We start from the raw sequence: 25,832 nt of genomic DNA on the forward strand, positions 1-25,832 counted from the left end.
AGCATCGACATTTGTGGGGTCTGTCATGTATGAAAATGTATTTTGGTTACTGCTGTTTTAAAATTCATCACATGTAAAAAAGTGGATGTATCGATACTAACGTGATAATTTTGGTGACTATAATCATAATGTGTAATTTGCCTCTAATTTTATAGCTACTGGCCATCCTTTCTGCTAAAAAAAAAAAAAAGACATCTTAGCCAAAGAATTGATCAGAGCATGAGCTATAGTGTTCAGCCTTGTAAACACAGTTGGACAAGACAACAGACCAACAGGAGCTCTCTTTAACAAAAATGAATGGAACAATGTGTGTGAAAAAGAAAGACAAAAATCTCCCACATTGCTCTCATAAAGCAACAGACTCCCATTATTAAACAATACAGTCTAAAAGTTTCAGGACGTTGGCCTGCATGATCAGACGGGATGACTCTTTACTTGCATCCCAGCCTTTTTTTTTTTCTTGGGCAGGCAATTCAAAGGTTTCCAATTACCCGTCATGCCTTGCGACAGCCGCCATCTTGTGTGTCATAGAGGTCAGAGCACACAGGTGATAGGTGAAGCGTGAAGTTTTTTTCTATCGTTAATTTATCTGATTGGTCTAAGAGTTTTGACGTTGTAGAAAGAAGAAATCCTGGGACTGTGGTGATGTCATTGGAAACATCCATAAACTCAACGATGCTGCACGACTTCTGCAAGGTGAGCCATGAGTCAGTGTGCCAGGTAAATTTACACTACTTTGTTACAGTGTGGCGTCACTGTAGCCACACTCTGCTGCCAGATCTAAATCTAATATCCGACTGTACATTCATCCCATGTTCCCCGAGCCTGGCCTATGCCCCAATGGAAATCATACATCACCGGAATTCTGGCATTCTCTCTGAAGCTTTCCTATGCATCTGCATGTTGGACTACGCGGAGTGCATGTACACATTCATAACCTTCTTGTGTTTCTTGTTTTCTCATCATTACATGTTTTTCCGTATTTCTCCTTGTCTCTATGTCTGCTCTCTCTCACCCATAAAGAGGAATATCTGCAGTGCCTCTAATAGTCAGCATTTGAGCAGAGCTGATAACGACAGTTTCTCTGTGGACTGCTCAGACAGCAGACAGACATATCATAGAATTCCAGCGTTTCCTGTCAGTGCTGACTGCCAACTATTTAACCCTCTGTGGGGATCCCTTATACTGTGCACACACCAGTGAATGGGACTAAAATAAACCCAAGTAATTTATAGAAACAACCCGCCATAAGACAAAAGAGCAGTCAGGCTAGTTGCTTTAAAACATTTAACCTAATCATTAATGTATGCAGTAAGTCGAATGTAAGTCTTTTAATAGGTTATTGTCACTAGACAGCTGCTTGTCGAGGTCACATAAGTGCCTGGTATACTGTATGAGCTAAAAATACCGTCACACTTTTATTGACTTTACACTTGAAACTTGAAAGTCATATAGCCACATCCAGTGGCATTATAAATTCCAGCAGTCGGATTGAGCCTCTGGAAAGTTTTTTTTTAAGCGTAGTGCGCAGACGCACGGAAAATGAAAGGATCCAATAAATAGTCAACAGATGATAGTTATGTTGTACGGTTTCTTGGTCGAACAATTGCACGTGTAGTTCTAATGCTACAACACTTGGAAGTGTACATAAACCGGATTAGGTACTCCGTCACCGGGCTGGATTTTAGGTCACAGAAAACACAAGTCTGAGACTGTACTCACATATCTCCATTCCCTGTGGCTGAGAACCGGTACAGTTGCAGGAGCAGCTGACATTGGAGGTGCCGGAGTCGCCGGGGGCCGTTAGGTTTTGCATGGGGCTCGGTGGACCGGGACACTGCTCCGTGGAGAGAGCCACCGTCGCCACCGTCAAGGACCCCCGACGGAAAAACAACGAAAAACTTCCAGGCAGCTGTAGCACAGTCCGCCGCTTCAACTGAATGTTTCGTGCGTATTTACCACGGTTTTCCTCAGGCCATATTTCTGTCGGAGTGGACTCGGAAAGTGAATTAGTTGCCGGTTCGAGGTTGAGCCATTTTCGGGGGCTCACGCATTTTGCAGTTGTTCCTTTTCCGCTGCCGCGGTTAGCAGCTGTCTTCGAACTAAACCAGGATAGACGGGGTGGGCTCAGTCCCGCCCTTAGCCAAACTGACAGATGCGCTCAACCAACCAGGCGACTCGAGAAGAGGCCTAGCGCTGTTGCCGCCATGGACATTAAACGAATCTGTCTGTGCCAGGTTGCTTGCCCACAGTTGGTCCTTGCCAGGACCCGAGTAACTCCTGTCTGCGTCATTTATCCTTGAATTTCTATTGAAACAATTATAAATTTAAAAAATAATCATTGTTTTTGCATTAATAGCTATACAATAAACCATAAGATAAATAAACTGCATACATTATATGTTTGTGTGCAATGTTGGGGAGGAACAAATTCCATGTACGGGGATTTATTATTTAATTACACAATGCATGTAAATTAGTCTATATTACTGGGAGAAAATGTGAATGTGTAAATGTTGCAAAGCCTTAATAGTGTGTATATCATGAATGCTGGTTCTTGTTGGTTTTCTGAGAATCGACAGCGCATACTGGTAACTTGTTTGACATGTAATAAAAAAATATACTGAAAACGTGGATTAATGTGGTTTGTGACATTGGACTGCTAGTATTTCGAACACTATACAGTTTCACTTCCGTCTTGTAAAGCTGATGCTCATGATTGTCTCTCTGGTTATGTGTCATTCTGCCACTGTCTCAAACATGACATATTTTTCCAAATATGACCTTGTAGCCCCACCTTTTGGTTAAAAACTATTCACTTGACATTTTGAAAAGGATAGATTGAAGGTTACACTAAAGAACACAAAAGAAATTTTACTTTCAAACAGGTTCATCTTTAGAATGTTGGCCTTTTTATGTCAAACATTCATTCATCTTTAGTTCATTTGTGGCCAGCGATTGGCTTGTGCACAGTTAAGGGTGAACCCTGGCCCTCGCCCGAAGATAGCTGGGTAGGCTCCAGCACCCTGCAACCCTAGTGAGGGTAAGCGTTTTGAAAAATGGATGGATGAATGGATGGATATGGTGTGTTTTTTCCCCCTCCAAAATTAGTCATTTTGATTGTCTCCCGAAAGCTATGTCAGCGGTCAAGTGACTGCCTTCTTTCATTTACAGTAATTAGTGAACTTGAATCAAGCGTCACTGTGATAACATTGGATTGGAGCAACGACTGCGCTCTGCAAAAGACCTGATAAATAATCGTTCATCGATCTTTTCATGAAGTACAGGTAAGTGTATTGATCCTTCTTCACATAAACACTCAAGTAAAAGTAAAAATGTGCTGTGCATTTAAAGCACTCTGTCCAGTACACTTTTTTGAATGTTACTTGAGTAAATGTAGCAGATTTCTACCCACCTCTGCATGTAAACAACTACATTTACAAAGTAATCTTACCAATAGTGCTAGTGTGCATGAGTACAATCCAACGATTCTCAGTACCCCCCAATCCCCTTAAGAGTCGAGGTGTGCTGAAGCCTATCCCAGCTGACTTCGTTCCTAAGGCGGACAACACCCTGAACTAGTCGTCATGTATTTGCAGCGTATATACTGTGTAGACACAGGGAAGCATTCACACCATCACTGAGTAGGAACTCAACCCACACTGCCTGCACTGATGTCGGGCAAATATACCACTACACTATCAGTCACACAGCATAACTATAGCATTGTTTTAAACTCCTTACATTTGTTAACAAACTCAATATGATATTACAAGAAATAAGGTTATTTAGCAGGACATGCAGATGAAAATAGAAAATAGAGAAAGGTCATTAAAGTGAGTAATATAAATAAGTATGCATATGTATGTCTGACTAGCAGGGGATGGGGAGTGCTGGGCGGGAGGGATGTTGGCTGAAAGAATTGATTTGAGTCAGAAGACTAGCAGACGTCCGGGTTGTGGTTGACAATGGCTCTGGGAGGGCAGACCAGAGGGGAGGAGGAAGAAGAGGGCTGGCCTGGTGTTTTTTTTTTGGATTTTTTTGGGGGGGGACTGTTTCAAGTTTCACTCCCTTGTTATGGGTGGCCTCAACCAATGAAGAGGGCCTTTGAAAAAGCTAACCTTGAGTTGACCCCCGCACTAGTCTTGTGGTTCAGGGCCACATGTGCTGCAGAGAGGTATGACCCCCAACGTCCCTTTTACCCCACTGCATCCTTCCTGTATCGGTCAAACTGTAAAAGGCTGAATCTTAACACACTTATGGTACAAATACTTTTCACTCCATGACAGTACCTTCTAGAGTCTTAAAATAAGATAGATTATTGAAATCTTGAAGAGACTGAATGCCACTTTGGACCAGTCGAATTGTGGTCTCTAAATTATAAATAGTGTTTACAAGTGGTCCTTTCAAGAAATAATTGGCACAGGTGAAGATAGATAGATAGATAGATAGATAGATAGATAGATAGATAGATAGATAGATAGATAGATAGATAGATAGATAGATAGATAGATAGATAGATAGATAGATAGATAGATAGATAGATAGATAGATAGATAGATAGATAGATAGATAGATAGATATTTTCATAGAGCAGTAAAATTAAATGAACCCCAGAAAGTGAAATAAATAATATTTAAATAAGTGTTGCATCACTGATTATGCTCAATAAAGATTTACTCATATAGTGTGGGCACACACGCACACATGTACACGCACACACATGGGCATGAGTGGATTTTCTTTTTGCTATACGCCCCTACTCACAAACATCCCAACACCACCAAACAATACACGTACACTCAGACACGCATAGTCTGTCTGGAGCGTCAATTTAGTCCCTTAGGGAGCTTGCACTGTGACACCACTAACAGGCCAGACTAGACTAGACAGCCAGTAGACAGATAAATACCAGGCCCTGTTGAATACCAAATGCACCCTCGTTTGCTGGTTCCCTTACCCTCCTCCATGACTGCAGTCTGCGGACACGCACGCATGCAAACACATGCACGTTTAATCGGTCACTTATGGGATCCATTTGTCTCGTGCACTTGCTAAAACACAGCATTTCGTTTAGTTTGAAAATATTAAGGACATGAAAAATAACGGTGTGATTAAAGCACGGTATAAAGGTCTCAGTAAGGTATTATCATCTCCTTCTCTGAATAAAAACGTTTGAGGCTCTGTGCTGGGGGGTGGGTGAAATGAAATACAGCGCCATCTTGTGTCTTGACTGGGAAAAGGTGAATTAATTCTAGCAGAATATTCATCCATCCATCCATCCATCCAGCCATCCATTTTCTGATTTTCATTCATTCATTCATTTTCTAAGATGCTTATCTTCACGAGGGTTGCAGGAGTGGTGGAGCCAATCACAACCATCATTGTGGTGGTTGTGGGGGGGTACACCCTGAGCTGGTTGGCAGCCAATCCGAGGGCACACGAAGACAGACAACAGTCGCACTCACAATCACACCTAGGGGCAATTTAAAGTCTCCAATTAATGCATGTTTATGGGATGTTGGAAGAAACAGGAGTGCCCAGTTAAGCATCCTTTGCTCGCGTAAATCTTTGGTGGATTTCCTTTTTGTTTTGATTGTTCAAAATCATCAGTGTTCAAAAGTAAGTAAAAGATGATACTGCTTCAATTATCCGATCTCCTAGCTTTCCAAGATTAAAAGATGGTTCAAAATCTGGCACTGATTTTGATACACTCAGAGGTTCACAGTAAAATGTAGAATGCTATAAATCCTACTTTACTTGGAGAGATTTTTCTGGTGATTTTCAGGAGATTTTTTTTTTGTGGTGGGATATGAAGAGAGCAAGAGTGAAAATACAAATAATGGATATTATCAATGATGAATGGACACTCAACAAAACTGTAACTTACAATTGTGTGCAAGAACATGACACATGGAAATTTTGAATTTCAACAGCTGAGAATAATTGTAATACATTAGGACTATTTTATAATTCTTTCATATTTGTATTCATTCCCATTACATTGATAAGTAAATGACGACAACTTCCATCCATCCATCGTTACTCACCTGGGTCGTAAGTGATCTGAAGCCCGTAGCAAGACACAAAGACAACCATAAACAATTATTTTAAAAAATATTGAGTTACCAATTGACCGAAAATGCATGTTTTTGGATTGCTGAAGGAATTAATGGATGGAAAAATTGTATACAATGATACACACCAACATTTGTGCAGTACAAATTTGAAAATCCAGTCCTATTATTTACAAAGACAGCATATCAGTCACATTGACTGCACAGGAAGAAAGTTTGCATCAGTAGCAAAATGTCATGGGCGTATCCTTCCTCGACCCAGTGTGCACCTGCTACAGTGAGGAGACGCACTCACCTGCTTCTTGTTCATGCTAATTATCGTCGATATGTATTGCCATCCGTGTGGTCTGGTTCGTTGCCAGATTGTTGTACTTTATCATCACGTTCACGCATCACCTTGTCTCTTTTTACTTACTTCTCTGATGATAGACCCTGCTTTGTGTTTGACCTTGTCTCTTAGCCTGCCAATTCTGTTACTCTTCTTGTTTTGGACTGCCTTTCTGTGCACCGACCCAGAACTGAATAAACTTCCTGCTCAAACGGTACCTGGTCTCCAGAGTCGTCCTCCTTGGGTTCAGCCCCGAGTTCTGGTCAAGAGAGAACGATCTGGCCAAGACATCGACGTAGCCGACTCTGATCTGATGTGCAAGGCTCTCCAGGCTCAAGGTCTTTGGCTCGCCCAACATGAAGAACATTTCCTGATATTTGACCGCCAGCTGGAGCAGCAGGACACCATGGTGCGGCAGGTAATGGCTCGGCTTAATTCCCTCCTTGAATCTTACCCCAGCGGGACCCTCGGCAGCCCCGATGCCTGTAGCAGCCAGCGAATCCTTGTGTCTCTACGGGTCAATCATCTCGCCAATCCCCACTGCACATACAGGTGTGTGCTCGCCACACTCACATCCCGAGCGATTCTCAGGGGACTCTGACAATATCAAACCCTTCATTACGCGATGTGAGCTCCACTTCGGGCTACATGCTGTCATTTATCCCTCTGACAGAACCAAGATTGCTTTCGTCAATCTCCCCATGACGGGACACGCGGAAGTGTGGGCGACAGTGGAGTGGAGCAACAATGTGGACACATGACGGACCTGGACGTTCTGAGTGAAATCCGTGCAGCAGATGTTTCAATATGCTACCCCAGAATGCGAGCCATTGCAGGGTCTCCAAATATGCCATTGAGTTCTGTTTTCAAGCAGTTGAAAGTCAGTGGAATGACAGGGCACCCCTAGATGTCTTCTTTCAAGGGCAGTCACCCATCGTAAAGGATCAGCTGATCCTGCTAGACTTTCTGACAGACCTGGACTCCGTCATCACTCCTGCTCTAAAAATCAACAAAATGCTCATGGATTGTGAGCAGGACAACGCCCGGTTGAACAGTCTGGTTCAGGAGGGCAGCCACTCCAGGCGACAGATTTCACTGACTCGGGCATGGCCAATCCACTGCTCCGCGTTGTGCCACCTCTGACAGCTGTCACCAGCTGTTTGTCACTTGGACTTTAATTAGATCTGACATTTAAGTTTGAGTTTTGTCACTGGCATTCGCCAGTTTATTGCATTATGTTACCGTGTGCGGACACTGCTTCGGGAATAAAGCTACGCCTACTATCAAATGGAGGGTATCTTTATTAGATATCCTGCAATTGGGTCTGCCCGCACACCGCTGGTACATAACAGAACGAACTGGCCAGACATGGACCCAGAGGACTTAAAGGTGATTGACACGAAACCTCAAGCCCAGCGGTTTAAAGAATTCACTGCTCTTCAGATGCAGCGGACCGAAGAATTTGCTGCTTTCCGCCGCCACCTCGAGGAGTAATGGAAGTGGAGGGATTCACCTAAGAACCATGAATTTGCGGTATGCATGAACCAGACTCAGCTGACTTCCGCCGACGCTTGGCCGCCGATCGGGGCAGGGGACTCTAATGTCTGAACTCATGGGTATCCTGAACCAAGTTCATCAGAGATTAAACAATCTCCCCCCGGTAAAACCACAGCTGTCATAACCAGAATGCTATGGTGGACCCAAATGGTCGGTAGACTGGGAGGCAGTTAAAGGAAGATCTTTAATCATTCCAAGGTCGTAAGCCGTAGAGTCAGTCAGAGAGAGGACCAGTATCAAGAGCGGCAAAGCCAGACCGTCCGCTGGGTCCTATATATACTCGGGTTAATTATCCCTGATGAGGCGCAGGTGTGCAGGGGTCCTGCACCGCCAGGGCTGGGACCGGCAGGACCATGACAACAGCTGATTCTCGGCCATTCGCCAGTGGTGACCGGCCCACTGCTGAACCACGCCCACGCCTCGAATGAGACTGAGCCTCTGCCAAGCCACGTCCACGCTTTGTTGGCGACCGATCCTCGGCCCCTGTTAACCACGTCCATGCCTCTTCGGCGGTGACCAATCCCCGGTCGACCAATGTCTATGTCTACCCCTCGTCGGTGACCGACACCCGGCACCTCACGTTCCTGTTTTGGTGACAGCGAATCGTCCCCGGCTGCCTAAAGTTCCTGTTTCAGCGGCGATTGTGACCCGTCCCCTGCCGCCTCACGTTCCTGTTTCGGCGGCGATGGCGACCCATCCCCGGCCGCCTCACGTTCCTGTCTCAACAGCATCAACGACTCCGCGGCCACCTCCCGCTCCTGTCCAGGCATGACGACTCCGCAGACACATCCCGCTCCTGTCCAGGTGGCAGTGACGACTCCGTGGCCGCCTCTCGCTCCTATCCAGGCTGCGGTGACGACGACAACTCCGTGTCCTCCTCCAGCTCCCGTGTCAGCGGTGACGACGACTCCACAGCTGCCTGACACTCAGGTCGGTTTGTGCACTGCACTACAGAACTGGATTTGACCATTGCGTTTTTTTCATTTATGGAGAAAATGTTTAGGGGGTGCCTTCAACGTAAAGTACGGTATCCGTCATCCAATGGCATTGTCATGAACAGAGACAACCAATATAATTTATGATTCAATATCAAGCTGAAGTATTTTTAGTTATTAGCAGAACTAGCTACAGATCTCAAAAGAATTAATGCACCCATTTTCTACACTGCTTATCCTCACTAAACTCATGGGTATGGTGGCAAGAGGCGGGATACACCCAGAACTGGACACCAGCTAATCGTAGGGACCATACAAACAAACATCAAAATGAGTTTCCTCTGCAGGGTGTCCGGGCTCTCCCTTAGAGTTAGGGTGAGAAGCTCAGTCATCCGGGAGGGCCTCAGTGTCGAGCCGCGATTCCTCCGCATTGAGAAGAGCCAGATTAGGTGGCTGGGGCATTAGATTCGGATGCTTCCTGGACACCTCCTTGGTGAGGTGTTCCGGGCATGTCCCACCGGAAAGAGACCCCGAGGACGACCCAGGACACGTTGCAGAGACTATGTCTCTCAGCTGGCTTGGGAACGCCTCGGGATCCCTCTGGAATAGCTGGAGGAAGTGGCTGGGGAAAGAGAAGTCTGGGGTATCCCCGATGAAGCTATTTACCCGGCGACCCGACCCGGAAAAGTGGTAGATAATGGATGGATGGATGGATGGATGGATGGATGGAAGGATGGAAAATGAAAATTGCTCCTTTTTCTCACTTTTATATGGAAGCAAATATTTCATTTTGAAAGTAGGCGTACTCGTGTCGATGGCAGTGCAGCTACATATATTGATACAATGCACATTTAATACCCAGCAATAATTGCCTAATCACTGTATCACAATGATATCATATGGCAATGCTGCAATTCCATTCTTTAAAGGGCCACTGTCATGATATGCATGATTTTTAGTATGTTATTAATGAAAAAAAACAGGAGCCGACATGGACCCATGCGTTTTTTTCACCGCAAAACATGAGTTTGATGGATACAGCTTTTTGTAACTCCCGTCACGAAAATCCTCTCAAGGGATTTGTTTTCAAGAAGAAGCAGGAAGTGACGTACATGGCAAGACCGCCCTCAAGTGGACTCGTTTGTTTCCATTAATTTTACTTCCGGGAAGGTAGCTCGTTGTTCCTTCGTGTTAGCCAAAATGCCGGCTCTTGCATTACTGGACATTGCTTGAACACTTGGGAGGATGTATTTACCCTTCATAAGTTTGGAAGGCACCCGTTTTGTCATAAAAAATTGATTGCACGGGTGCAAAGGACGAGGGCTTCGTGGGTTCCAAATGACAGGTAGGTGTGTATACGGCAACTAAAAAAAATATATAGTTGTCATGATCCAGCCGCTTCAGCACGAGCTGTGCGGGTGCCCGCGCGGCTGCGCTAACTGGGAGGCACACACCTGCGACTCATGCGGGCGGATCATCCCCTGTGTATATATAGGACCCGGTGACGACTGGTCCTCCGCCAGTTCGTTGAGCTTTATGTCCCGTTCCAGCACTCTCGTATTCCTGACTGAACCTGTGTGTACCGACCTCCGTCCGTTCTCTGACCAACCTTGTAAGCCTGACTCCTTGACACTTCTGCCTGCGTTGATTGTTTCCCCGTGCACCGACTCCTGCCTGTCCGCTCATCTGCACCGGACTGCCTGCTCGATCCCCGACCCCTGCATACCATAAACGTCTCTTCTTGAACTACCTTGCGTCTTCCGAGTTCCTGCATTTGGGTCCTACTCTCGTTTCTGATGGGACGTGACAGAACGAACTGGCCAATACAGGACCCAGCAGGAAAGACCCGGCGTCGCCGGGACCGACGCAAAGTAGACCGTCTGCCGAAGGACCAAGCCTGTCCGATCCGGGTAGGCTCCTTGATGTCCTCCGATTCCGTGTCTTACGCTCCGCCAGCGAGGTATGAATACGTCCCGAACACGACCCGTCCGGCTCCTCATATTCTTCTGGACTCTGACTTTTCGGAATATGAGGAGGACCGTGATTTGTATGCCGGGCTGCCTGAGTACGACTCCGACGACTTTGATTTTGAGTCTCTTTGCCCGGCTTTTGATCCCAGTCAGTTTGCCCCGCCTTCCCGCGTTTCCAGCACCCGAGCGACTTCGCCCGGTAGATCCAAGTGCACCTATCGGTACGAGGGAACCCGCTTGGCCATCTACCCGGGACCTCCGCGTGGCGGCCAGAGGAGACGCCCCGGCCGGGCGCTCCCCGGTGCCTCCCGCTGCGTGGCAACGAAGACACCGTCCTCCCACTCCTCGCCGGTAACGGTGAGACTGGCAGATCCGCAGCTGGTGGCGAAGCTTCCAGCCCAGAGGGACGAGGAGCCGCCAAACCACGAGGCGTTCTGTCGCGAAATGCGGGCGCAGATAGAGCGGCAGAGCGCCGAATTGGCGGCTCTCACGGTCCAGGTCCGGCAAGGATTAGCGAACCAGCCGAGCTACGCTGACGTCGCAACGGCGATGGACTCGCTGCTGAGGCAGGCTCACGTGACAGTTGGAACTGACCCGCTTCCGAGACACGCCCACGTGTCAGTTTCGACTGACTCTCCGCCTGCTCATGTTCTTGTTGCCGTGGAAACCGACCCGCCCCCTTGCCAAGTGCATGCCACAGTGGGAACGGACTCGCCACCTCAAGTGCACGTCGCAGTTTTGGCTGTTCCGAGCAGAGTTCACGCGGCAGTCGGAACTGACCCGCTCCCGAGACACGCCCACGTGTCAGTTTCGACTGACTCTCCGCCTACTCAGGTTCACGTTGCCCTGGAAATGGATTCGCCACCGCGCCACGCCCACGTTGCTGTTTCAACGGATGCACTGCAAGCTCACGTGGCAGTGGGGACTGACCCGATGCCTTCTCACGTTCCTGTCCAGGAGGCGGCGACGGGGTCGCTGCCTTCTCACGTTCCTGTCCAGGAGGCGCCGACGGGGTCGCTGCCTTCTCACGTTCCTGTCCAGGAGGCGGCGACGGGGTCGCCTTCTCACGTTGCTGTCCAGGAAGGGGCGGCAACGGGGTCAACTTCTCTAGTTGCTGTCGAGGAGGGGGCGATACTGGCGCCGCATTCTCAAGTTGCTGTCCAGGAGGGGGCGGTACTGGCGCCGCCTTCTCAAGTTGCTGTCCAGGAGGGAGCGGGGGAGTTCTGTGGAGCCACCCTGGAGCTGGAGAGACTACGGGAGGGTGGTGGTCATTGCTCTGGTCTTTCTCTCCATCATCCTATTCGCTCCAGATGGCTCCCAGCCGCTTCCTGACCAAGCCTCGGTGGCGACCAGTCCCTGGTCGTCTCGCAACCACGGCGTGGGAGGTTCTCATCCAGAGCAGTTGCCTGCCTCGTTCTGGTTCCTGCCTCGCCGTTTGGTTCCTCACAGAGGTCGTCCGCCCGAATCGCCCCGTGGGGACCCTGGTGCTTGGCGTCCGGGTCGTCCTCCTGACCTGTCCGCCCAGACGCCTCGTGTTTGGTGGCCTGGATGGCCACCAGTCTGGGGTTCTTATGGCGACCACTTGGCTGTCGTCGAATGGCACTTCCGCAACTTTGTGCATGGGTGACGCGCGCTCCGCTCATATTTATTTTTTCGTATAGACATTGAAGTGAATAATATTATATGTATTTTTCATTACAATATATATTTTAGAACATTTATAGGGATGACACTTGACCTTTAATTCTTACTTTGTATCAAATGTACAACAAAACCAAGACAGAGCAAAAACATTCCCCATCATGCAAAGTTACCACTTCTTATAATATTCTTATATTAACCTCCATCCATCTCCTAGCTGACGAAGCTGAATGAGACCAAAACTAGCCAAGAGAAATAATCTGTTTAAGATTTAACTGTTGGCTCCAGGTCTTCAGCAGAGGGGTGAGTAAAATGCAGGCAGCTAGATTGCAAACAAGGAGTCATGTTCAATATAAAAATCCAGCATGCCGCATCATATTTTTTTCTGGCTACAGTACTGTCATATCCTGTCTCTACAGGTGTGTTTTGTATACACTAACACACACGCACACACACGCACACACACACACACACACACACACAACACACACACACACACACACACACACCACACACACACACACAGACATGCACACCCACGCACACAAAGCATTACACAGACTATTGATTTTAGTTTAGTTTAATTGCCAAAAGAATACACGTTCCCACAATGTGCATTTTAAAGATTTAGGTCTCAAAAGAAGTCCAGAGAGAAACACACCTTGCATCCACCTTTTCATCTGAAAACGAAAACCTTCATTCTCTTATTACCGCAGGAATCACTGCAATGACAACACAGCACCAACTGAAGTAAAATAATGTTTAGGTTTGAAAGGAGCAAAGCAAGAAAAAGGAGATGGCAGGCATGTCAGTGTGTATCAGTCTGCGTGTAAATGACACAGAAAATGACTGATCAAGAAAGAAACAAAATGAGAGGCAAAGGAAGAGAAGGAGGAAGATAATAAATAATGACAAATGGGAAGGAAGAGAAAGAGGTACACGAGAGAAAGAGTGGATCATCTACATGTATGGAGCTCTTTTCACCCTTGTGGTAGGGCCCTGCTGAGTATTGTAATGGGCTGTCTGCCCAGCTGGGCCGATGAGCTCATGTCTGGCTTCAATGCCAATCTCCTGAATTGGCACATGGCTTGGCATGGCCAGCTCTGACGCATCACCTCATTCTAACCGCCTCAGAGGAAGTACCAAACATAGTGAGACTTGAAAAGTACACAAATAAAGGGGAAAAGAGAAAGAAAATTGACAAAGAGTGCCAGAGACTGTGGACATGTATATCATGATGTCTCGTTATGAGTATCTGTCAGACATTTTTGTGGCAATATTGATAAGAGCCCCAGAACAGACGGCAATAATTACACATATTCTGTGACAGACAGCAGCTATAAACGTGTGAGTGTGTTTAAAAGTGAGGGTAAAAGAGATGTGATTTGTGCGCGTTCGTGTCAACGTATGCAACTTTTATGCAGCTATAAACAGTGGTGATCACAGAGTGTGGACAGTGCAGGTTATAGCCTTCTGCTCTTAAAATTCCTTCCCAAGAGTTACAAGCACACATGCACACATATTCACATACAGTTTCTTGAAGCACTAAGGGGTGTATGTTAAATGTCATGAGATAATGTAGTATAGAATGAATTAATTTGGGTTCACAGATTTTTTTTTTATATAAACAACCCTGTGTGTCATATTATGGCACATATGAATCCTCACAAATCTTATTAGAATTACCTGATAGGGAAGATACAATGTATACAAGTAAACAATTAGCTGACATTAATTAACAATGACCCAAACACTCCAAATCAGGTTGTAAGGAATATGGTAATGAGTTACTGATGGTGTCATAGTCCATTCGCCTGACTTTGGTGCAGGCAGCATGGGCTCAGTTCCCACTCAAGGACAATGTTGGTACGTACCCTGTGAAGGACTGGTGACCAGTTCAGAGTGTAGGATGCCCTTTGCCCGGAGTTGTCTGGGATAGGCTTCAGCACTTCTGAGGATAAGTGGTTTTGAATATGGATAGATGGAATATGGTTGGTTAAGGTGGTTCTGGGATAGGCTTCAGCACTTCTGAGGATAAGTGGTTTTGAATATGGATAGATGGAATATGGTTGGTTAAGGTGATCCAACCAACACTATATATATATATATATATATATATATATATATATATATATATATATATATATATATAGGTAGACGGTGGATCAGCCAAGTTGTCTTAACATTGTGCGTTCCAAACACTGCTGCTATAAAGTAGAATAGCAGAAATTGCACAGGACCCTGGACATAACCACACCAACCAATGAAAGTAAAACTACAAAAATATGCAAAAACAAACAATCAATACCTCATCTCATGTGAGGTTGAATGCCAGGGATTACTAATGTTTTCAAACAACATTTGAGTTTGCAATTTTCATAAAAGATACATGCAACTGAATTATCAAAAATGTATGAACTTCAAAGGACTCTAGTCCATAGTGCCAACATATAATTGCAAATGATAGGATGAGAGAATTTAAGCACAAAAACCTCACACTAGTTTCAGTGTTCAAATCCTGGATGGTCGTTTCATATGTCATGATTTTTTTTCTATTCCTGTGCTTTAGACTTCCTTATTAAGCTGGAAGTGTAAGTTAATGTCAGTGAAAACTCACTTGGTGAGAATCAGTCAACAAATCAGTAAAATGCATTGCCTCAACAACCTGTCCTACTCACTTACTGGAATTATGCGACACACATAAATTGCTCATTTCAATGTGCTAAATGTGATTTAGCTATCATTAATTTAATTACACCCGTGTTTTTTCATGCTGAGACAAGTAAAAACATCTGGTGTACAAAATGTCTGTGGAAGTGCAACCTTTATATGTCATGATCCTGCCGCTTTCAGCACGAGCGGTGCGGGTGCCCGCGCGGCTGCGCTAATTGGGAGGCGCACACCTGCACCTCATGCGGGCTGATCATCCCCTGTATATATAGGACCCGGTGACGACTGGTCCTCCGCCAGTTCGTTGAGCTTTATGTCCCGTTCCAGCACTCTCGTATTCCTGACTGAACCTGTGTGTACCGACCTCCGTCCGTTCTCCGACCAACCCCGTAAGCCTGACTCCTTCGATACCTCTGCCTGCGTTGATTGTTCTCCCGTGTACCGACTCCTGCCTGTCCGCTCATCTGCACCGGACTGCCTGCTCGATCCCCGACCCCTGCATACCATAAACGTCTCTTCTTGAACTACCTTGCGTCTTCCGAGTTCCTGCATTAGGGTCCTACTCTCGTTTCCGATGGGACGTGACAGAACGAACTGGCCATCACAGGACCCAGCAGGAAAGACCCGGCGTCGCCGGGACCGACGCAAGGTAGACCGTCTGCCGGAGGACCAAGCCTGTCCGATTCGGGTAGGCTCTCTGATGTCCTTCGCTCCCGTGTCTTACGCCACGCCAGCGAGGTATGAATACGTCCCGAACACGACCCGTCCGGCTCCTCATATTCTTCTGGACTCTGACTTTTCGGAATATGAGGAGGACCGTGATTTGTATGATCGGCTGCCTGAGTACGACTCCGATGATTTTGATTTCGAATCTCTTTGCCCGGCTTTGCATCCCAGTCAGTTTGTTTCACCTCCCCGCGTTCCCAGCACCTGAGCGACTTCGCCCTGTAGGTCCAAGTACACCTATCGGTACGAGGGAACCCGCTTGGCCATCTACCCGGGACCTCCGCGTGGCGGCCAGAGGAGGCGCCCCGGCCGGGCGCTCCCTGGTGTCTCTCGCTGCGCGGCAATGAAGACACCGTCCTCCCACTCCTCGCTGGCAACGGTGAGACCGGCAGACCCGCAGCTGGTGGCGAAGCTTCTAGCCCAGAGGGAGGAGGAGCCGCCAAACCACAAGGCGTTCTGTCACGAAATGCGGGCGCAGTTAGTGAGGCAGAGCGCGGAATTGGCGGCTCTCACGGCCCAGGTCCGGCAAGGATTAGCGAACCAGCCGAGCTACGCTGACGTCGCAACGGCGACAGACTCGCTGCTGAGGCAGGCTCACGTGGCAGTTGGAACTGACCCGCTTCCGAGACATGCCCACGTGTCAGTTTCGACTGACTCTCCGCCTGCTCAGGTTCATGTTGCCGTGGAGACCGCCCCGCCCCCTTGCCAAGTACACGCCGCAGTGGGAACGGACTCGCCATCTCAAGTGAACGCTGCAGTGGGAACGGACTCGCCATCTCAAGTGCACGTCGCAGTATTGGCTGTTCCGAGCAGAGTTCACGCGGCAGTCGGAACTGACACGCTCCCGAGACACGCCCACGTGTCAGTTTCGACTGACTCTCCGCCTACTCAGCTTCACGTTGCCCTGGAAACGGATTCGCCACCGCGCCACGCCCACGTTGCTGTTTCAACGGATGCACTGCAAGCTTACGTGGCAGTGGGGACCGACCCGATGCCGCCTCACGTTGCTGTCCAGGAGGTGGTGACGTCTCCACAGCCGCTTCTCGTCCGTGCTCTGGAGTGGCAGTGGCGACCGGCCCGCGGACGCTCCACACTCCTGCTCTGTCGGCGACTGGCCCGTAGACGCTCCACACTCCTGCTCTGTCGGCGACCGGCCCGCGGACGCTCCACACTCCTGCTCTGTCGGCGACCGGCCCGCGGACGCTCCACACTCCTGCTCTGTCGGCGACCGGCCCGCGGACACTCCCCGTTCCTGCTCTGTCGGCGACGAGCACGTCCATACGTTCCCGTCCAGGAGGCGGCGACGGTGACACTGACGCTGCCTTCTCACGTTCCTGTCAAGGAGGCGGCGACGGTGACACTGACACTGCCTTCTCACGTTCCTGTCCAGGAGACGGCGACGGGGTCGCTGCCTTCTCACGTTCCTGTCCAGGAGGGGGCGGCGACGGGGTCGCCTTCTCACGTTGCTGTCCAGGAGGGGGCGGCAACGGGGTCGCCTTCTCAAGTTGCTGTCCAGGAGGGGGCGGTACTGGTGCCGCCTTCTCAAGTTGCTGTCCAGGAGGGGGCGGTACTGGCGGCGCCTTCTCACGTTGCTGTCCAGGAGGGGGCGGTACTGGCGCCGCCTTCTCACGTTCCTGTCCAGGAGGGGGCGGTACTGGCGCCGCCTTCTCACGTTCCTGTCCAGGAGGAGCTGGGGAGTTCTGTGGAGCCACCCTGGAGCTGGAGAGACTACGGGAGGGTGGTGGTCATTGCTCTGGTCCTTCTCTCCATCATCCTATTCACTCCAGATGGCTCCCAGCCACTTCATGACCTGGCCTCGTTGGCGACCAATCCCTGGTCGTCTTGCAACGACGGCATGGGAGGTTCTCGGCTGGAGCAGTGGCCTGCCTCGTTCTGGTTCCTGCTTCGCCGTTTGGTTCCTCACAGAGGTCGTCTGCCCGAATCGCCCCGTGGGGACCCTGGTGCTTGGCGTCCGGGTCGTCCTCCTGACCTGTCCGCCCGGACGCCTCGTGTTTGGTGGCCTGGATGGCCACCAGTCTGGGGTTCAGGGGGGGGGGGCGTTTCTGTTTATAGGAATTATTCCTTATAAGAGTCGTGCAAGATGTTAAATCTTCATTTAAACGGAAGAAGTAAGTGTGTCAATGTCCCACATTGTATTAAACTTGCACAGAGTGCCTTCACCCATTCATGGTTCCTCTAATAGACGGTGCAATGACAATTGTGCAAAGTGAGCAGTTTAAAGTGACGTATTGTGCGATACTGCTTGGACCAGCAGGATGTGAGTGAGTGTCCTAACATGGCATAAAGGAGAAAAATAGTAGGTTCGCAAATCAAGAATTGAATGACTTAATTGCCAGATCCCTGCTACTTTTGACTCTGTAAAGGGCACCATGGATCAGCTGTTAAAGCGTTGGGCTCACAGTTCTGAGGTCCCAGGTTCAATCCTGTGTGGAGTTTGCATGTTCTCCTTGTGCCTGTGTGGGTTTCCTCAGGGCACTCCGGTTTCGTCCCACATTCCACAAACATGCAACATTAATTGGACACTCTAAATGGCCCGTAGGTGTGATTGTGAGTGCGGCTGTTTCTGTGTGCCCTGCGATTGGCTAGCAACCAGTTCAGGGTGTACTCCGCCTCCTGCCCATTGACTGCTGGGATAGGCTCCAGCACTCCCTGCAACCCTTGTGAGGATACGCGGTGAAGAAAATGGATGGATGGATGATCTGTAGTGGGTCTCAGCAGTTCTTGTGACAGGCAGTGCTTCCTCAGAAGCTGCAAAAAGTATATCCTTTACTGGGCTTTTTAGAGGATGGAGTTGGATGTTTGGCTCCCACTTCAGGTCCTCTAAGACCGTAATTCCCAAGAACTTGAAGGTCTCAGCGGTTGACATAAGACAGTTGGACAGCATCAGGGGCAGTTGTGGTGAACGATGTCTCCTGAAGTCCACAATCATCTCCACAGTCTTTGGAGTGTTCAATGGCAGGTTGTGTTGACCACCCCAAAGCTCTGGTCTCGCCACTGCCGATACGCAGACTTGTCGCTGTCTTTGATGAGGCCTTTGTCTGTGGTGTCATCTCCAAACTTCAGGAGTTTCACAGTTGGACGCCATGAGGTACAGTCGTTCGTGTAGCGTGAGAAGTGCAGAGGGGAAAGGAGACAACTTTGGAGTGTCCTGATGTTGATAGTGCGTGTGGATGAGGTGGTGTTCCCCAGCCTCACTTGCTGTTTCCTGCCCATCAGGAAGTTGTAGATCCAACGGGAGATGGCAGGTGAGACGCTGAGCTGGAGTCATGGGTAAAGATTGATGTACCTCCTTGCGAATGGCATGCAAGTAAGATGCTACAGTGATAGCGATAGTGAAAGAGAGCAGCTCTATCACGCCACACAAACCAAGATACAGGAAGTGCATCATGGGTAAAAATTTACATCCCTCCTAGCCAATGGGATACCATGAAGATTCTACGACAATAACCAATGGAAGAGCAGCTCTTTGCACCACATAAACCAAGATACAGGTTGTGCATCATGGGTAAAGCTTGATGTCCCTCCTATAATAAATTATTTAACTAGTTTAATTAGTTTAACGTTTTGAATGGATTTATGAAAATATACTTTTCCATGATATTCACATTTTTGGAAAGGGGTAGTATATCTGTAGAGTGTGCAATGTGCATTGGAGAGCAAATGGTGCACATCTTGATATTCGTGCCAGGGCTGTGTCCATTGGCGTCCACCCTGAGGATGTGACCATTTGGTGACTGAGGTCTCTATTTTAAGTGCTGGACCTTGATTTTTGGGCAAGCACAAAACTCGATGCGGATTGGCAGGCAGGTCTGTGTGAAGATGTTAAACATGGTATGTGAGACAATGTAAAAGCTGGGAAATAGTTTTCTTATTTTAGATATTTTAGATGACTGGTTAGCCCACCTGCCTCACAGTTCTGAGAATTGGGTTTAAATTCTTGCCTTGCCTGTCTGGAATTTGCATGTTCTCTCTGTGCCTGTGTGGGTTTTCTCAAGGTTACTTCACTCTCCTCCCAGATCCCACACACATCGGTGGTAGGTCAATTGAAGACTCTAAATTGCCTATAGGTTGTTGTTTTTTTTTTAGTGCCCTATGATTGTCTGGCAACAAGTTCACGTTGTACTCTGCCTAGGCCTGAAGGCCCAGGCAAATTTTCCTTCCTGCTCCGAGAATCATTAATCGCAGAAACATTCTACCAATTATCCAACTACACTTTTGTGTAACCGTGTGTCACCAGCGAGAGTTATCAGGCAGGAAGAATTTGCATACGCAATTTCTTTCTCAGCCCATAGCAAACAATATTCCCATGCGTTTTTGCCACTCTAGTGACATTTTCCTCCTGTTTTCTTCAAATTATCTTCTTGACATCCTTGTCCAGAAATCAGAAGGATTGACCCCCTTGCTTAATTTTTTTCTTTCAACGTGAGTACAACTTGCTGATTACCAAGTACAAATTGGTTCATAATTGATGGTCACAATGATTCCCAGGTCTGGCCGCACATGGTTCATTGCACATCCACTTGTTTCACATTCACGTCACAAGTGCAACATTCTTGACGAATATTATCTGTACATTTTTATGGTAAAGTTCCCCCTGCGTTATTTTCCCAAGTTCCTCTGTTTAATTAAATTTTCTCTAAAATTCCACTTTGTGTGGTGTACTTTGTGTGATTGAGTGATACAGTACACAACTGTAATCAAGAACTATTATTTCCGTACTTGTAGCAATTGTTCTAAGGGACAGAGATATTTTCTTCACCTATGTCCCTTTTTCTAAAATTTACATGCATATAAAGAGACGTGGTGCCCTAAATGAGACAAAATAATTGAATCATAACATTCTAAAGTTCATTGAATCATTCCTGTGGTAGATGCAGATGCCCAATTCTCGGCATTTTGTTTTCCCAAATTACTGAAGCTTTTATCTAAATGCCATACCGTTGAGTCCTTGGGTTATGAATGAGTTCCGTTCCTATGCTGGAAGTACTTCGTATAAACAAAACATACTGTACATTGAAATTAAAAAGGCTGTGCTTAGCTATTGCAAAAGGAATCTGGTCCTTGATCAATAACGTAAGTAGCCTCTCCATCTCAACAAGTATCAAAGAACGTTGGCTTGTGATCACTGGACCTAACATAGGAACGGAACCCTTCACATGTGCTAAGATACAGGCTTTGTCTTGAATAATTGTCACCACGGTCGACCGACTGATGCCTAGTTCTTTACCGATGTTTTTGTTCGGTTGGCAAACTGCAGGCGGTCCACTAGAAGACCTGTGACACTCTTGAGGGGGTCCAGCACGAGGCATTCAAAGGACTTCATGACCACAGATGTAAAGGCAAAGGGCCTGTAGTCATTCAAACCTGAGATTACAGGTTTCTTGGGGACCGGGGCAATGATGGAGCAATCGAAGCAGGGTGGTACTTTGTACAGTTCCAGAGAGCTGTTGAAGATCTCTGTCAAAACTGGAGAGAACTGGTCATCATAGATTTGACACAGGATGGAGACACAAGGTCTGCCCCTGCTGCTTTGTTAATTTTTTATGCTTTGAAGATGCAGTTCCTGTTCTTGGATCGTCAGCGCAGAAGAAGTTGTGATGGTGTGGCTTGGTGGGTGTGTGGTGTGAAAGTGTCCTTTTCAACTCTGCAATAGAAGCAGTCCAAGTCATTTCCTGGTCTACTATTGTTCTCCGCTTGGAGAAATCTTTACTTGTAACTGGTTAGCGATTGTAATGCATGAGTCTCATTTCGAGTCATTAGCGCTAAACTGTTTTTCAAACTTTGCTGCACAGTTTCTCTTTGCAATGTTAATAACTTCAGTCAGGTGGTTTATAGTCCGATTATGCAGGGGCCTAGCCCCACTTTGATATGTGTCATCATTAATGTGGCGAAGTTGCTGAATGGCAGTGAACCATAGCTCGTTATTGAATGTGCGAAATTACTTTGTTGGTAGATACTGTATGCATCTTCACAGAAAGTGATATTGGAAGTGACAGTGTCTGTATATTCATACAGGCTGCCAGCTGAATTTTCAAAGACACTAACGCCAGTGCAGTGTAAACAGCTTTGAAGTTCTATTTTTGATTTGTTGGTTCACTTTTTCACTGTTTTCAATGTAGGCGTTTGTCTCCCCTCCCCCTCCTACCCAGCTACCCTTCAATAAACCATTTTCATCTACATTCTCCACTACCACCTGTTTTTGGGTCCAAATCCACATCACATCTCATCACATTTCAATTTTTCATTTTCAATTGTGACAGGGATGGAGACCTGCCCCAGGATCAGCATTGCCCAGGAGGGAAACACGGACATAACCACACCCTAGAGGAGGAGGCGGGAACAGCCCAGAGGCCACCCTCACAGATCCAGAAGGACACGGGTTAAAATGCATGCTCGTGAACCTATGGGATGCACAGGGTTATAAAATGACGAGAAATTATTTGGTCATTACTTTACGTCACATAGATTAGATTCCTGGATGACATTCTTTCCCAGCCAAACAGAATCAAGCTTCAATATTCACCATTTCAATGAAAAGTAACCACATTTTCTTAAAGTTATCCAGTTGCTTATTACGTTCAACAGAGAAGATTAGGAGAAATCGGAATCCTACAATTCAAAACTGAGGAAAGTTTCTGTGTAAGTAGTGACCAGAAGCATTGTACGGGTATACAATGCCAAAGAGCGTGGAACTAAGTGTCTGGAGTGTTTGGATATGTCCATGTATTATCCTGAATCAGATGCAGAAATTGCCGAGCAACTTGGTGAAAAAAGGTCCACTGTTGGAGCACTCATTAGAAAATGGAAGAAGCTAAAAATTACAGTCAATCTCAATCGGAGTGGAGCCCCATGCAAGATATCACCTGGTGGGGGTCTCAATGATCATTAGAAAGGTGAGAAATCAGCCCAAGACAGGACTTGGTCAATGACCTGAAAAGAGCTGGGACCATCGTTTCCAAGGTGACTGTTGGTAATACAGTAAGTGTCTGGAGTGTTTGCATATGTTTGATTTTAAATGCCCATTTTTTTACATACTACACTTACAGTGACGAAGATAAGTATTTAAACATCTTGCTATATTGCAACTTCTCCCACTTAGAAATCATGGAAGTACTAAATACTTATTTGCAGCTGTATCACACAAATAAATCATTAAAATATCATACATTGTGATTTTTGGATTTTTCTTTTTAGATGATCTCTCTCACAATGGATATGCATTTACGATGAAAATATCAGACCCCTCCATGATTTCTAAGTGAGAGAACTTGCAATATAGCAGGGTGTTTAAATACTTATTTTCTTCACTGTATATTGCATAATGTGTGCTCTATGGAGAACTTTCAATCCGATTTGCTGTAAATTACAGTTTTGTTATTTTGTCATTCAGAATTTGGTTCTACAGATTTGTGTTCAGTAATCAATTACAGTCAACACCGAGAGGGTTTTTATCCCAAATCTTCGTATTCCTTTCTGGCAAATATATTGAACTCTGGATCTTTCAGTTGAGAAGTGTTCAAGCACCAGACTGGAGGAGGTATCATATTTGATTTAAGTTTGAAGCAGGGAGAAACTGGAGCATGATCACTTAATATAATTGGATGTATTTTGGAAGTGCCAATTGGATCAATTATGAGAACAAATTTGTAAGAAAGTACAGTAGTCAATTCTGAAGAAAAGAAAGTGTTGTCTTTTTTGTGTGTGTATATATATATATATATATATATATATATATATATATATATATATATATATATACACCATCAGTGATTCTCATATTGAAGTCGTCACCTATAATCATGAACGAATTAACTGACAAATTGGTTGTGAGAAAAATGTTTCAATGAAAAATTGATCATCAATATTCGGGGCATATACATTAACTAATGCATACAATTTGTTAGATATACAGGATGTCCCAAAAATGTATACACACTTTAAATAATTTTAAACTTAATGTGTATTATAATTTGAATAATTTTAATATGCAAAAGAATTTACAAGTAATATTATTTAAAGTGTGTATACATTTTTGGGGGACACCCAGGAGTGGAATGAAGAAATAAACATCAGTGTTCTGGATCATTTAGTGCCATTTTGTGTAAAAAAAAAAAAAAAAAAAAAACAGGCAACACGGTGACACAGCTGAAGAGCGTGAGTTAGTTCTAAGGACCGGGGTGTGTGGAGTTTGCATGCTCTCCCCGTGCTTGCGTGGGCTTTCTCTGGGCACTCCGGTTTCTTCCCACATCCCAATAACCTGCATTCATTAGACATTGTAAATTGCCCCGAGGTGTGATTGTGAGTGAGACTGTTGTCTGTCTGAAGGTGCCCTACGATTGGCTGGAAACCAGTTCAGGGTGTACCCTGCCTCCTGTCTGATGACAGCTGGGATTGGCATCACCACTCCTGGGACTCTCATGAGGACAAGCGGCTCAGAAAAATGGATGGATGAATGGATGAATTAGTAATGCGACTCCTCGTTGTCAGCTGTTATAGCTAGCTGATAAGGACTGATTGAAATTGAAATTGTATAGGTAATTTGGATTTCTGGTTTGAAGACAAGATCCGTCTTTAGTTTTGTAGTAAGTAATGCATATTCTTAACTCTCTTTGCCTGTGTGAGAATGTCATTTACATTCCATGAAACAAGTTCTACTTGACATATTAATGATTTGTACAATTGTTCTGAGTGAACATGGGACAATTTGTGTGAGTGTATCATCTAAATGTGTGTGAGCAAGGTAGATAACTCTCAGAAATATTGTCAATATATGTCAAATGAGAACTTTGTCCAGGTAGCTGGTAATATGAAGTTGTGTTTGAAGATATGTAGAGAGGTATTGAATCTATTTGAATTCAGCAAAGAAAAAAAAATGCAAATGGAAGACAAGAGCCTAGATCACAAGTTAAAAGAACAACCACAGGTAGCTTGCGAATACATACAGTATGTGTATATTGGGGACAGGGAGGGGGAAGTGAGCATTCAGTAAGTGGAGGAGTGGGTGGTGCCATGAAGATGCCAAAAAGAAGTACCAAGAGAAAAATGAGTACAAAGAAAACGAAAGAAATGACCCATCAGTGAGTGGCAGTTCCAATAAAACATGCACAATTTGCCTTTTTCCCTGAACAAATTACTGTGGTTATTCTAAACTATATAACAAATATCAGAGTATACTTGAAAGGAACACCCATCTCTTAGAAGAGCCAAGGGGTGACTTTGGAATCACGGAACAGTTGACCGTCTAAGTATAGTTTATAAATGGATGAGGATGGATTCTTGAGATCCAGAGATTTATTTAAGTCACAAACCGTTATCACCAGCTCACACTACATGCTTTTTTTTTATCACACTGTCTTTGCCTCCATCGGCCAAGTGCTTCAGAGACAAACGGATCAGTTTGTTCATGCATGTGAGAATGTCATTGAGCCTCACATAAATGGAATGAATGAAATAAGGCGCTTTGACTGGCGCTAAGACACAAACTTCTAACATGGCCAAGAACCAAAGAGCTATCCAAAGACACCAGAGACAAAATTGTACAACTCCACACAGCTGGAAAGGGCTACGGAGAAATTGCCAAGCAGCTTGGTGAAAAAAGGAAAAATGGAAGAAGCTCAACTTGACGGTCAATCTCAATCAGAGTGGAGCCCCATGCAAGATATCGCCTCGTGGGGTCTCATTGATCCTTAGAAAGGTGAGGAATCAGCCCAGGACTAAACGACAGGACTTGGTCAATGACCTGAAAAGAGCTGGGACCACTGTTTCCAACGTGACTGTTGGTAATGCACTAAGATGTCACGATTTGAAATCATGCATGGCACAGAAGGTTCCTCTGATTAAACCAGCAAATATCAAGGCCCGTCTTAAGTTTGCCAATGACGATTTGCATGATACAGAGGCGTCATGG

The 25,832-nt window shown here is 46.2% G+C and overlaps 1 protein-coding gene across 1 annotated transcript in view; it reads right to left on the bottom strand.

The window, feature by feature from the left end:
- The window catches only part of ldlrad4b (low density lipoprotein receptor class A domain containing 4b), a 77,095-nt gene extending 74,995 nt beyond the window's left edge, over positions 1-2,100 (bottom strand). The window contains exons 1-2 of the mRNA XM_061820848.1: positions 1,960-2,100; positions 1,723-1,837 (exon numbers count right to left, since the gene is read on the bottom strand). Coding sequence (XP_061676832.1) covers positions 1,723-1,816 — 94 coding nt within the window. The 5' untranslated portion in view covers positions 1,817-1,837; positions 1,960-2,100. The remainder of the gene's footprint in view (positions 1-1,722; positions 1,838-1,959) is intronic.
- Positions 2,101-25,832: the final 23,732 nt, after the last annotated feature.

Source organism: Syngnathoides biaculeatus, chromosome 5 (assembly GCF_019802595.1).
Source record: "Syngnathoides biaculeatus isolate LvHL_M chromosome 5, ASM1980259v1, whole genome shotgun sequence".
NCBI classification, from domain to species: Eukaryota; Metazoa; Chordata; class Actinopteri; order Syngnathiformes; family Syngnathidae; genus Syngnathoides; species Syngnathoides biaculeatus.